General features: G+C 31.2%; 1 protein-coding gene across 1 annotated transcript in view; it reads left to right on the top strand.

Moving 5' to 3' along the window:
* Positions 1–4,438: 4,438 nt before the first annotated feature.
* The window catches only part of LOC106677950 (lysine-specific demethylase RSBN1L), a gene marked incomplete in the record, with an annotated part of 60,226 nt that continues 49,362 nt past the window's right edge, over positions 4,439–15,302 (top strand). The window contains 2 exon segments of the mRNA XM_067044668.1: positions 4,439–5,047; positions 12,146–12,228. Coding sequence (XP_066900769.1) covers positions 4,651–5,047; positions 12,146–12,228 — 480 coding nt within the window.

Below are 15,302 nucleotides of genomic sequence, written 5' to 3' on the forward strand. Positions count from 1 at the left end.
TGTTCTCCCTACCGCCGTTTTACAAAACTTGACTTCATGACGTCACATCTTCGTTAGTTTAAAGCATTGTAGGTTTAGAACAGCAATCCCCCAGCACTAGCACAGCCTACGCCCAACCCACGTTCAAAAATGGCTTCACAAAATCTAGCATGCTTGATAACCATGAATAATAGACTTTTTTTAAACAATTGAGTCACGATGGTTTTTTCATTATGTCTTCTTGTATCATGTATGTTTTTTTAGATATTTTCATGAAATCGTTGCTGAAAATTTCATGGATAACCGGCAGTTCTTTTTAAAGTTTTAGTAGTCACCCTTCAGAATTTGTAATTTTCATCACTTTTCAGTTTGTAAATAGTTCAAAAATTTGTGTAGTTTTTCGGTAATTCTGTTGAGAGTTCTGTTTGCTATCTATATACTTCTAACAATTATTCTTAATAATCAAAGTGTTAAAGTAGACGGGGAAAAAATTATGGGGGATCAAAGCTGTACTAAACACGAAGCTAGTCGCGCGCAATGTTGCCGATTTGCGGGTATTTACCCGATTTTCGGCTATCTTTCACCTTAGTGGGTCACTGTCGGAGTTGGGGTATATGGCTATATGTTACATGTAGAGCGCTAAAGCTGTCACACTAGTCCTTTGACTAATTTTTTTAGTTAATCCATAGACATTTTTCCTATTACTGACAATATATTATTGTTCCTTGAACTGTAGAACATGGGCGTACTTAGACTATTTGGGGCCCGGATTGATTTATTTTTGAGGGGTGGGATGAATATACTTTATTCGACCTTGCACGGATTTATTTGTGGGGCTTGGGGTGGAAACATTTCTGGTATCATAGGTGGATTATTTTGGGGGTCCGGGTCCTGATAAAATTTTAAGGTCTAAGGTAAATTTGTATTTGTGGTCCGTAGGTGATTGGTGTTTGATGCCCTGGGCGGATTATTTTTGGATTCCGGGGCGGTTTATCTTTGGGCCCAGGGCTGATAAAAATTTTATTTTTTAATGGCAAATATATAGGAACAATGTTTTCCCACCTACTGTCATTATATTAGGTAAGGTTAATATGTTGTGATGGTTCGCTCTCAAGGCGTATACATATGACAGTTAAACGTGGCAGGTAATACGACTGTTAGTCAACTGACATTACTTGTACTATTAACGAAGTTATGAAAATAGTTTTTTTTTTACTATGTACCTTTATTAACCACCTCCTGGACCTTCTTCCTACAATCTACTTCATATAATTCACTATTTTCTTCCAATTTTTCTCTTGTATGTTGTTTTCTTCATAATTTGATTCAGCTTTCTTGTTTCTTTTGTTGTAATAATCTTCAATCCCAGAGACCTACATGTCTTGCCACTTCAGCGACAATGAAGGGATGAAAACTAAACGTCGTTGAGGACACAGATATTTTAAGAGTATAACTGTAGCAGGAATCCACTCGTGACCTTTTCCATAGTTATGAATCCAAGCAGAACGGGCTACTAAAAAAGACTTAACATTCCTCCATATTTGTTTTTATCTGATTTTCTTATCATCTCTTAACTTTTACAGATGTTCGATGGGGGTTGAAATAAATCTAGTCGGGTTCTCAGTTCTTACCACCCCAATTATGCTTTTAGCTTGTGAGATACCAGTGGTACAGTGGGGAGTATTCCTGAAATCGAGCAAGAATTTGAAGAAGAGACAGCATTTATATCAGTCGAGCATTCAGAATGTGTAAATTTTAAAATACTGTTTATAATTTTTTCAGTTGTGCCATAAGGTTGAAGATGAAAAGGTGCCTGATGTTTTAATGTTATATCATCGTGTTTTAATATTTTTTCCCGAATTAAATGAACAAATGTTGTCAGAATCAATTTTCTCATAAAGTCCAAATTTGACAAACCCGGTCTCAGCAAACAAATTGTTATGTACAAAGACATCAAAGATGTAGGAAACACTTCATGCCACTTTAAATGGGTATTATATGATTACTAGGTTAAAGACGTTACAGAACGGTCCTAAATTGTCAATATAAAGCCTCTGGCCATTGTCACGTATTTAATGTTGATAAGCTCGGATTAACTTATTATATTACACAGAGGCGCCCACCCCTCCCTAAGACCCTATCCACTCCTCCCAACCCACAAAGATTCACCTTTCTCCTCCTCGAAGCAAGAAATAGTGACTTTTCTCCTTAGTTGTGGCGATTTTCAAATATGACAGAACCAAGGTGTCAATAGTGGGCAATATACAAATAAAAAACCAATACATTTATATTTAAATTTAGTTATAAGTGATCCAAACCAATTTTTTTGTTAAAAATAAAGTCAATTTGACTTTTTTAGTAAGATGAATATAATCATCTTTATCAGAAAAAAAAAATCAGTAAAGTAGTCATCAACTAAGTCACTTATTTTACCTTCGATGTTCAAATTGAACGATCGATTTGTATGGAGTGTCGAGGTGGTTATTTTCTTTCTGATTCCGCATGACCAGAAGGCCTCGACAACGCGTGTTTAATTTATAAAGGTAAGGTGATTGACAAGGAAGATGATGAGATAGAATGGGACTAACGGGTGACAGCCGTAATATCTCATAGGATGGTAACCTCGACCTACCGGGTATTATTCCTGTAGTTACAAAAGAGGTATGGAAGCCTGAAGGGTAGCTAGCCGCCAGGTCGTGCAGAAAGGTGCCATCGTTCTACCAGTGCTATTCCAGTAAATACGGAGGAGGTACGTAAGCCCGTAGGATAGCTACCGCCGGATCCTGCGAAAGGATATTAGGTAGAGGAAAGAGGTAACCACAGAGGAGGAAACTTGAATTAAGAAAATTCATTTCAACAAAAAATAATACCTTGAGAAAATATATTGAACGTCATAATGTTGATGGGGTAATGATTCTGTTAAATTTACAAAGGCCGGCGAGATGCACCGCCTGTGAGAACGTACTTGTTTGTGGTACAATATATTCCTCTTTGCCAATTTTCTTTATGGGTTCAACGAATTTACAGTTATAATGCTATTTACTTGTGTATAATAAAATATTATTTACACATTAAAAAAATAAATTAATACAATATTTTCATAAGAAAAACGAAAGGTGACATGAGGAGGTTTGTCGATGCTAGTACGGCCGGTCTCTGATAGATATCGCCACTATAGGAGTATGGATAAAATAAGCTCTAAATGTACCCCGTGGAACAGTAAAATAAAAACAACTAGATATTTAATAAAAAATATATTTATTATATTAGACTGAATAAAACACATTAAATTGTTATCTACACATGAATAAAAGGAAGAAAAAAAATTGAAATTGGTTGACAGACATTGAAATTTGAAATTGTCCAGTGTGTCTCAGTGGTCTGTAGACTTCTACAGGAACTATTAAACTAGTGTAGTGTAAGTTACCTTCATCTATATAATGAGGAATGTAGAGTAATTTTTTTTTTGGCACTGCCTGTTCTTGCTTGACTACAGGAATTCTCCGCACTGTACTACTAATTATTATCTCACCACCTTAGTGCATGATTTAGTGGAACTTAGGTTTGAGGCTGTAGCGACACTACTACTATCTTTTGGTTACCGCTCTAGCTACCGCTAAAACCGTTGTGGCCCAACTGCCGAGACGTGAACTTCTGCAGTCTTTAAACTATCATTCCATATTAATTTGTAATAATTGTGTAAATACTTTAACTTAAACCATTTATTTTGTTAAATCATTTATTATGTTATTAATATAACCATTTATTATATTGTTGTATTTATTAATTTATTATTTGAACCAATAAAGATCACAATAAAATGTTCTGATCCACTATGAGCTAATATCTTATATGTAGCATCTCTAGATGGCGTTTTTTTTTTAGCCCAGAGAGATCACTTAACACACTTGACAAACCAGGAAAATCTGCCTCACGGATTCACCTCCTTAGGAGGCAGTGAGAATAATATACATTAGTAATTTAGTACTTTCTGTCATTATTTTTAGATTAGTTAAAATGTGATATTATTCCACTCTACTTTATCTGGATCTCACCTCCTGTACCCTCTGTTCTTTCTGCATGATCTACAGTGGATAACTGCACAGCTGAATACCCTCTCGACAATAAGTAAATTCCTTACATAGAGTAAAATCAGTTCCTGCAAGGACCTAAGACGAATAACGCCAGGACTTGCCATCCTTCGATGATTTACGGCAAATATCCATAAAACTCACTAATATTGTTGTCAATTTACTTCCTATCCAGCATACCTTACTTATTGAATATAGTTTTCCTGAAAACAGTCACAGCCTGAAACAGTCATATATATATATATATATATATATGTTTATATGTTTATTTGCAAGAATCTCTACCTGAAACGATCTAACCAGAACTACAACGAGGTCTACCATTTTACGTCTTAATTCATCTCTAGTCACCTCTTAGTAATATCGATATAATGATCACTAAATTAGTTGCGTGTTTATTTTACCTGTTCAAAAATAAAAACTTATATTAAAACTAATGTTTTACAGTGTCGTCTTTATTCATGGGTAAATCATTACCAATTGAAGTGAAAGCTTAGAAGTTGATTAGTTTTTGTTTGACATTGCGTGATTCTCTCTGTTCAATTGCTTTAGAGGCGTTAGAGAGCAACTGCAAACTAAAATGGCAGCTGAAGCATTGGAAACTTGTGGGATGTCAATCGTTTGTGATTCTGATTGTCAGGACAACCCCATTAAAGATAGCAGTGATTCTTGTAATGAAAATGTAGCAATTTTAGGATTATCAATGGATGCTGTTGAAAATAGAAGTATTGCGCGCTTAAACTTTCCAGGACTCTTGGTTGATTCTCAGAAGAGAGAAACAGAACAGGAAAATAATATTAGTGATGTTTTGGAAGATGGGAACTACTCCAATTTTGTGAGTGTGACTGATATCGTTTGCAAAACTGATATTAGTTTTAATTGTGATACAGGTAGTGAAAATGTCATTGAACCCAGTGATTCTTTAGTAGATTTTGATAATCAACAATCACAACAAGATGCTGTTGAAACAACTAAGGGTGAGTATTTTTTATCATTTACAAGCTTATTGAATGAGTATTGTTCTGCAAGTTGATAGTTTTTAAATTTATGTAAATATAGGATAGTTATTATTTATCTTAGATTTTATCAAGCCTACTATTTATGTTGACATTATTGTCAGTAGTGGATACTAAGTTAGGGGTATAATTAGAGGTATTCGAAAAAAACGTTTAACAAGATAGCGGTATGTGTTTTTTGCCATGAAAATATTTTTTTATTTATGAATGTTAACTATCAATAGTCTTACTGCTGTTAATTATCATATATTTTGATATATTGTTTTTAGTTATTATTTGTTCCGTTTGTTTTTGATGAGAACAGTTATTATACTGTAATTATTGTACACAGTAATATTCTAGTTGTTATATTCTTCTTCTTTTTGAACTGTTAGCCACATTATTTTAAACCTGTGTGTCTTAACAGTGGGTGATATGTTGTCTTATCAAACCATTTAATTTTTTAAATGGATATTAAGGCATATTTTGGAATTTAATGATTAGTGATTACAGATAGTAAATGTTTTATTATAGTTTTGGCCTGAAAATTTAATGTAATATTATTTATTCAAATGTTATATATTTGTTTGTTTTATTACATTTATAATTTCTGTTACAGATTAATCATAGATTTTTTAAAGAGCAGTAATGCTATTTAATAATTATTTAATTCAGGTGGAATGTATTGGAATAATTCCATCGAGTAGGAATATTAATTGTTATTATATCTCATCTTAGTTGAGACTAGAGATGTCCTTTACAACTTATCTTATATTATTTTAACATCCTTAAATATTACTTATTTAACTTGGTTTTTCCCTTGAAAGAGCCAATTATTGTATATTCAAAATTCAGATTCATCACTTGAATGTTACTATTTAGTTTCCAATGTGTTTATCTATAACTTTTCTTAATACCAATAATTATCTACTGTGTGAGAATTAAATTTAGAGAGCAGTGCAGTAAGTTAGGGGCTATCATGCTATTTCACAGAGCTGAATTCGAGTTTGGATGTGGTTGATAATTATTTATTCTGGTAAATCCGCATGGTTGACCTTATGGGTTCAGAAGCCCTCTTAGAGCACACCCAGCCTATTCAAAATGTGTATCCATAATTAGGGGTATAAGCGTATCTGTGAGCTAGATCTTGACTAAATCTCTTTCTTACAAGACAGTTTGTTTTGAAACAATACTTCCTTACAATACACTGAATCCAAGACCTGTTGAAAGGTTGCAGTGGTAATGGATAAGTATTATCTTGAAGTTAGTACAGAAGTTTTTGGTAAAAGTATAAGCTGAATCTATTGTTTTAGGAGGATTATTTTGTTTACTATTTGTATCCATATAATAAATGCAGAAATATTTGAGCCCTATATGAATTCTATATAAACTAAATATATATTCGCTTAGTACATATAGTAATACAGAATTACTACTTCAAATAACCCTCCTGAAGAGCTCATGCAATGTTTTTTAAGTCCTCTCTTTAGCTACAGGGGTTGTGCATGTCTTTATTCAGGTCAGTCAAAATACTTTGATTATGCTGGTTGTTCAGTAGTTCTACCTATGAAAACCGCTACAGTCTTGCACTCACTTTCTTAGTGTTTTCATCCGAGCTATATGCAATCTATTTATCTTTATCGCTAACACGTGAAGTAAATGGCACCTCTATTGTGGTCTGTAGCAATTCCTACTAGAGCCTCAAGGCAATTCAAAATTTCCAAATTTCGCACAACCCCATTGTATTTTCCATCATAACACTAATTAAAAAAAAACAAACATAAAAAAGTAAGCTTCTCTGTGGCTCCCCAGTAATGCAGGTATAATGGGGAACGACCTGGCTGACACAATTTCCAAAGAAGCATGCACCTTACTTCCTATACCTAATTGTAACCTAGCGCTGTATGATTATAATATATCAGTTCTGAACCAATGCAAGGAAGTATGGAATTATTTTGGTCTAAGGTCCTTGTAACAAATAAAATGAAGAAAACACTTGGTGATACTCAATCTCTGCCACCAATCTTAGGAAATTGTTTACAACAAACCATCATAACCCGACTCAGGATCGGACATACTAGTTTAACCTATAAGCACCTCCTTGAAGGGAATCCTCCACTGACATGTAATAACTGTAAATGTATCCTGACCATGGAGCATATCCTGGAGCACTGTTCGCGTTTGGACTCATCAAGAACCTCTTTTGGCGTCCGGGGACAGCGTCAAACCTCACTGCCAGAAAAGTGTAAGAACCTGTTAGAGTTTCTAAAGGAGAACAAACTTAATTGACAAATGTAACCACAGAATTAATAATACGGTGCCTCTAACCTTGTAGTTGTATACATAACCTATAAATCTAGGAAATAAATATATACACTAAAACGCTTAAATATTTGCAGAATTGTTAATTAATTGTGTAGTTGATATGTCCAGTAGGTTCTATTTTCAAAATTATAGAGCATGGGAGCTAAATAATTTTAGCTACTGTATTGTCAATTAGGGAGTGTTAATTTCGGGAAGTAATTAGGACTGGCCTCATTGTCATTGGGACAAAATTAATTTGTCAGTCTAACTCATACCTAAGCCCTGAATGGTGTGAGTTAGACTGACAAATTGATTTTTGGGTCTTGGACCATGGATTGACTCTGGAGTTGGGAGACCATCTTGAAGCACACTCACACTCTTCATAGTAGGTACTTGATTGTTCAAGGGACTAGAAGGGGAAGCTTAGTAGTTTAGCATAATTACTTCCTTGCATTGACATTGGTATATATAAGCAGTACTACCTTATTATGTTGTGAAACCAAGATTTTATAGATTGCAGAGATATAGGGTTTTTGATTTGATGCCAATAAAATTGTTACTAAAGAAATCCAAGTAGCCAAAATTATATAGATTATTAAAAAACTATTTTATTTTATTTGTAGATGAGATTATCTATATATTTTTTAAATATATTAAGTTGTAGTATAAAATATAATTTTCATTTTCTTTTATCATTTAGAAAACTTATTGAAGTAAATCTATTATAAAATAAATTATTTCTCCTTCTACAAAATTAAGACGAATCCTTGTGGTTAAGAAGTAAATTTTGATAAATAAAAATAATGTCCCCATAAACCATTTAAAACTTATTTAATATCGAATATTATATAAATTATATTAAAATCCATTTTCCCCTCACAGTGAGACTAGAAACAAATTTTGTTTTGCTTTTCCCCTCTTACAATTTAACATAAATAGCATGATTACTGATTTAATGTTTTGATTTCTTGAGGGTGGTTTACATTAATATTTACACAAACTTCAATGATCCAATTTTACTCTCTACTTGTTATTTTAAAACTTTCAATGTTTCAGCCCTTAGGCCATTACTGTATTACCTCCTCACATAATACTAATATTTTTGAACATACCCTAATCATTGAATTGTCATAATTCATTAAAATGTCTTTTTTACAGGCTAATTGCCCATGTTGTATATCTTCAAAGACAAAAATCAATATCATAACAGCTTCAATAAATTTTTTTTATAAATGGTTGGCTTAGAAATCACTTCTATACAAAACTATCCTTTAACAGTCGTTTTTCCTTTTCTATTAAACTCATCAACAATACTAACAATAAAACCTACCTTCAACCTGTGATTTGCAAGTGAACAACCATTTTTAAAAACTATTGAAACTGTTATGATATTAATTTTATTTTATTTTTTGTTTTTGAAGATATATGACATGTGCAATTAGCCTGCAAAAAAGACGTTTTAATGAATTATGACATTGCCACACTCGCTGCCTGTTAAGCTGGTACCTCTCTCCTCTAGGGCTTGTAACAGAGCGAGGCTGATTCCTCGTAGAGTCTTCAGGTTTAAACTTACCCCTACCAGGGCTAGTCGTCCCTGTTCTGTATGTGTTTTTTGTGGTGCTCTATCCAAATTTCAGGTTTTTGTCTTCTCAGTGGCTTCACAATGAAAGTAGAAAATAAAAATGTAATTGTTTGGGTACTTTGCTCATAACTTAAAAACTGAATAAAACATATAATAAAAAATTAAAGCAAACCAAATTTCCTATGAACTGCTGATCTTATATTTCATTTTCGACCAACCTGTTGGTAGACTGAGTAAAAAAGTTTTTTTTTCGGTTCTTAGTTAAAAATGCATATATTATATTAATGTTGTATACATTTATCTAACTACAAATGTCAGGTATGCTTAGACCTAACCAGACAGTAAAAAGGAAGTTTCATTGTGTTTTTCACAACAAACCGAAAAGTGACCATTCTTAAATGCTATTTTACAGTGTTGCGGGTTGGTCAAAAGTAAAATATAATTGATGCTTATAATTTGTTTGAAATCCCTACTTTAATTTTTTATTGAATATTTGCATTCAAAAAATGGTTAGTTTTTGAGTTGTTGATAAAAAAAAAAAAACCTTGATCACGTTTATGCCACTTTGGCAAATTTGACCCTTATTATAGTGCTCTTGCAGAGTAGTGGTTGATCTTAGAGAAAAATCTTACAGACAAAATGTAGACAATTTTATATGCTTTAATATAATTTTTTTTTTATTTAAAGAATAAAAATAAGGACACTAATTTTTTATTTAACCCGAGATAGGTGAAATAGGATGAAGTAGTCCATTTTCTACATTGTAGACAAAATTAAATCCAGCCTATTCTTTGAATATTGTACTTTATGACCATTTTTGATTCTGGTTGCCTTTTATGATTTTAATTTTTCAACTACTATTTCTGATCTGAGTTTTATTATTTACCATAGTAAAAATATAATTTAGGTCTTAATCAATATTAAGGATCCAGCAAGTTATTTTTATTTTCATTCTTAATGTCAGTCATTTCAAATTCAAAGGTTTCAAAACATTGTTTAATATCCTTGTCCTCATCTCCCATGTTATTTTTGATTCTTTTAGTTTCTATTTCTCTGATTTTTATTTAAAGATGATCTCTTATTTATTTTTTAGGGTTAGCGTTGAGATTATTTAAAGTATAAAATATAGATATCAGCATCAATGACAGCTTGACCTATTTGATATTCCCTGATTTATGACCACAATTTTTCTTTGTCTCTGCTTTCCTTTAAAGTTACTGGAACTTAATATAAATTCTTTACTTCTAATATGAAATTTTCTTTTTCTATAGGTGTTTTTAATTTGTTTGGGTTAAATTTTTCAGGAGAGAACGGTTTTCTGTTTGCTTGTTTATTACCAGTTTTATCTACAGTTTCTCGATCGCTAATTTGTGATCTGATCTGTAATGAGCTTCATGATAACTTTTTCAGTTTATTATAATTTTTTGGCATGCATGATGAACCAAAACAAGAACAATTTGACTTCGGGTTTGTGAATCTGAATACATTCACATACATTGATGAATATCTTTGTGTTTAAAGATTGTCATGCTTTTTCATTACCATGTTCTTGTCAATTTTCTTTTCCGATTGGATAATGTTTGAAGTTGTTACCTTTGTTTTCCTTCTATAATTGTATAACCACACTATTTTATCTTATTTACTCTTGAGCTCATCATATAATTTATATTTTAGTTCATGATTTGAGTCTAGGTACTGAGCTATGCTAGAAATTATTTAATTTAATTAGTCAAGGTGGAATAAAAGAAATATAATAGTTATATGTTGTGCAGTATTTTACTTTATTCAATGTATGTTTATTACAACATTTAATGCAATAGATTACTACTATAAATTTATAACATATGATATTTATATGTAATGATTAATAAGTTCAAAACAGAAAACAAACACTGCTTCTACTTTCTTAATTGTTCATTTTATTGTCCCTTGATTTCTTTGAAAATATTTAAATTTATATTTTAGTAGAAATGAAGAGAAAATAAAATTGAAGTTAATTTTGTACAAAACAAACTCCTTCGGGAGAAACTTGAAAACTCACTTTTCTCTGAAAAGGATCCTTTAGGGTGTTTGTTTATCCCTTTAGAGTGAATGTAGCAACCAGATGTTGATAGGTCTGATCTAATTAAAGCAGTAATAATGACAGTATCAATAGGAATCATGAATTTTGAAGTTCACGCTGCTGGGATTTGTTTTGTACAGAAGTACCAAATTGAAAAACAAAATATATAATTTTTAATAGATACATTGTTTATTATAAAAATATTTCTTGTAATACGATTTGACTGTGATAAATTACTGAGGTTTATTAAATATCTTTTAATGTTAGGTTTTTTTGCATTTGTCTGCAATTTTCATTTCTTAAGTAAGTTTTGCAAGAGCAATGGAACATGCAAATTGATTTATAAGGCCCAAAAACTCTTATTTTAAATTTTAAGCAATTCTTATGCTGTATTTTGAGATCCATTCATAAACAGAATGTGCCGGGTGCGTAGGAATATGGGAGCGAATGGGACAACTTGGTTTGGATCTCCTAGCCTCAAGAAGCCCCTGATTGTCGGAGTTCTTTTTTTTTTTTTTTTTCATTGAAATATTTTTAAAATTCAAAAAGTACTATAAAACAGTAATTATTTCATCAAAAGTGAAAGAAACAAAAACTTGGTGATTTTGGGACAGGTACCAATACCATGTATAAATCCAGTTACTGATATTCCACGTCTACATAATCCTTATATGTATGTTATTTCTTAAGGATTTTTTTTCTATGCCCTATCTTTCTTAATAATTTAATAAAATTAATGTTTGAATCGTCATTTTGATGATTATCCTCGCCACTTGTGATAAAGAATTAACCTTACCTCCCATTATTTTATTTCAAAATGGTGGCCGATTAAAAGGTTTCATTTACACATGTGTGAGATTTATGAACATAGAAGAAATATATAAAGTATTTTTCATTTGTTATACCAAAAGCTAAGAAAAGAAAAATGCAGTCCTCCCAAGACTACTGGACCCTTATTTTTATTTTTTTTTTGTCATCCTAGTGCTGTAGCTGTAGTAATCAATCTTAAATTGGAAATAAATCTGGTTTTATGGCTTATGCAATATACTGTATTGCCTTACAGTTGTCTTCAATTTAATTTATATATATATTTTATATTTCATCAATTAATGGCATAAATATTTTATTACAGATAACAAATTTGAACAAATCATTCCTTCAAGTAAAAAATACAAAGACAGAGACAAGGAAAATGACAATGTAGATCTGAAAAAGGTAAGATAATATCAAACAATTTATATTAATTTTTATTTTCTAGTTGTTTAAAACAGTCTATGGCCTATTATTAATTTATTATACTATGATCATTATTTATAGTGTTCACTGGTTTTATTTATCCTTTACTAATAGAAGTTTGTTGGATTAGTATAAATCTAATCTTGTGTTACGATTTATTTTTTAAATTTTCTGGATGCATTAGTTATTTTGTCCAACCTTTCAATCTTGGTAAGAGTGTTAAAGCAGGTTTCCTTCTTATAACTATTTTTTTGTTAGCAATGTTTTTGGCTTTTCTTTTTTTCTTCAGGGCTAAAAGTACAAATTACTAATAATTCAAACAATAATTCCCAATATATGTTATATATTAATACTTTAAAAATTATTTTAACATTTATGTGAACTAATTGTTAGATAAAAAAATGACTCGCACTTCATGATACTTAAATGGTGAATTAAAAATAAAAAAGATAAAAAGTACTTGAAGCTGTCATATGTATTACCAAAAATATAATTGTGATTTATCTGAGTGCTAACTGATTCCCATGTGATCAGAAAGATATCCTATTTTGTTATTTTTCTAGTTCTTGATGATGTTCCTCTAGACCCATGGATGTGTATCATAAAATCCTAGGATATATCCTTTCTATCACATAAAATGAAGGTTTATTACCGAAGTGTCTCCATTTTTTCAAAATAGCTTGAAAAGAAGCCATACTTTTTACAGAAGAAAGGTCTAATGAATTCATTTGAATTTTTATCTTTGATGATCAACTATTAGCCTGATTTTTTAAATGTTATCTTGTGTTGCATTTACTGTACTTCTTCAAATCTAATCTTAGTCTAATCACTACTATCAATTTTTTGACACATCAAGATCTTGAAAGTTGAACAATTTTTATATTTGTTCTTAGTATTTAGTAGACAGGTCAGTTGATTATTATTAATAGCTTTATTTGTTTTTCTTTTATCTGCAGGGCAAGTAATTTTACAGTTGTGAAACATGTCAACGTTGTAATTTTTAAAGTTATTATTCAGAGGTCTATTTTTTCATTAATGTGGTATTTCGTTAAGAACTCTATAACTTTTTGAGTTATTAGATATAACCCCTTGCAACAGTCTCATGACCTCTCCATATTAAGTGTTGTGATTTTTTCAATGGGGAGTGTAGTTTTTATAAAATGAATTTTGGAAATGTGATTAAAGGATGTTGTAAATGTTTTGTGTAAAGGATAGGTCATAAGGATGAGCTGAATCTAAGAACATTGTGATTTGTCCAATAAATATGGAAGGAGATGTAAACAATGAAACTTCTCTTAACCAGATATCACTGAGAAACAATAATTTATTATATAAAACAAACAATTTCAAAATAGGAACTTGGCTAAAACGTCAAACAGCAAAAAAAAACAAAAAACAAATTAAGTGAGAATTGGATTTGGAAAATGCAACGAAGTGCCTGAAAAGAATTTATAATGACTTTATTTTGTATAGTCATACATGTACCTCTATTTAAAACATATACCTATAGGTATATTCATAAATCAACCAAGATGTGAAGGAGCTGCATGCAGCAAAGTGGAAAGCAGTAGCCCAAGATAAGCAGGCTTGGAGAAGGCTGGTTTGGGCAGCCAAAACTTCTCTAGCTCTATAGTGCCAACCAAGACAGCAATTAAGTAATCAATTGTTTAAAAAAATGTACCTCTTACATTAACTACATAAGGCCCACCAAGCCGATCTGGTATTAAATAAATTTAAAAAAACAATTAAGTGAGGATATTTACATTTTAAACTCTTAATAGACTGTAAATTGTTTTATTTGGCTTTCAAAAATAGAGCAGTCTCGTCAGTTAAAATGTTTTTTATTAAATGGCCATCATATTAATTTTAATTTTTTCCTACCTGTCACAAACCACATTGTCATCTGCTCACTCTCCTCTACTCAAAGTTTTTTTTATTAAATTTCTTATTGTGCTTTAAATTTATCCAATCCCTACGTACAAACAACCATTAAATCATTGTATAAACGGTTTCATGACGCACTTCCAACACACACTAACCCACTAATTCGAGGACTATCAACACTAGACTTACCAGATACGAAACAACGTTTACGAAGGAGCTGGAATAGGGACCTCTTAAATTGATTTTTAAATTTCAATTTTAATGGAGAGGCATCATTGGATGACCTTAACCTTCATGCCTTTTTTTATTATTATTTTTTTTTTCTCTCTCTACATCTCATTCGCTGGTTGTAAAAATACTTTTACAGTTGTGAATAAACTAAATAAAGTAAAAAAAAAAAATTTATCCAATTCACCACAGGATGCTTGGGGGTCTTTCAACATCTTTTTTCTACTCATATGTCCACTAATCTGTAAGTTGAACATCCTAGCTTGACAAAACCACGATCTTATCAATTTTACTAGACCACCCATTTTAAAAAAAAAAAAATTATTCAATGTTTACATCTTCTTTGCAATTTTATTAAATTAAATGAGCTTAATATTAAGCTTGGAAAAAAAAAAAAATTATGATTGCTTCCTTACTACTCAAGGTTAGGAAGTTTCTTTTTTTGTTATTTAATCTTTGGCCTACTTATATTTTTCCTATGTTGAAACGAGATCCAGGATGCTTTGTTTATCTTTTTCACTAACTTTTATCAGTTAAACTTTTTCTTTCAAAAGTTAAATCCTTTTTTAACACTGATCAAAGTATACTATACTCTACTTGCACATATAATGTTCCTACTTATAAGGTTGTGTGGAAACTTAATTAAAATTGTCAGATAAAAACTTGTGTATGACTGAAGGAGAATAGAAAAGCTTCTTTGAATCCAGTACTGTGATTTGTTTTGCAATATAAAATTCCTATGAAATTATTTTAACATGCAGCATTAGCTATAACCATCTACCGCTTCAAGAAATTATGTCTTCCAAACAGTTCCAGTTTATAGAAGTTGAAAACAATGTTATTACGCTATCAAGGTATAACATTGGAGAATATAAAACTGTTCCCTGTTTGGGAAATGGAAGTTCCACACTCTCTCTCTCTCTCTCTCTCTCTCTCTCTCT

Source organism: Halyomorpha halys, unplaced genomic scaffold (assembly GCF_000696795.3).
Source record: "Halyomorpha halys isolate HHAL.00 unplaced genomic scaffold, Hhal_1.1 Scaffold115.1, whole genome shotgun sequence".
Lineage (NCBI taxonomy): Eukaryota > Metazoa > Arthropoda > Insecta > Hemiptera > Pentatomidae > Halyomorpha > Halyomorpha halys.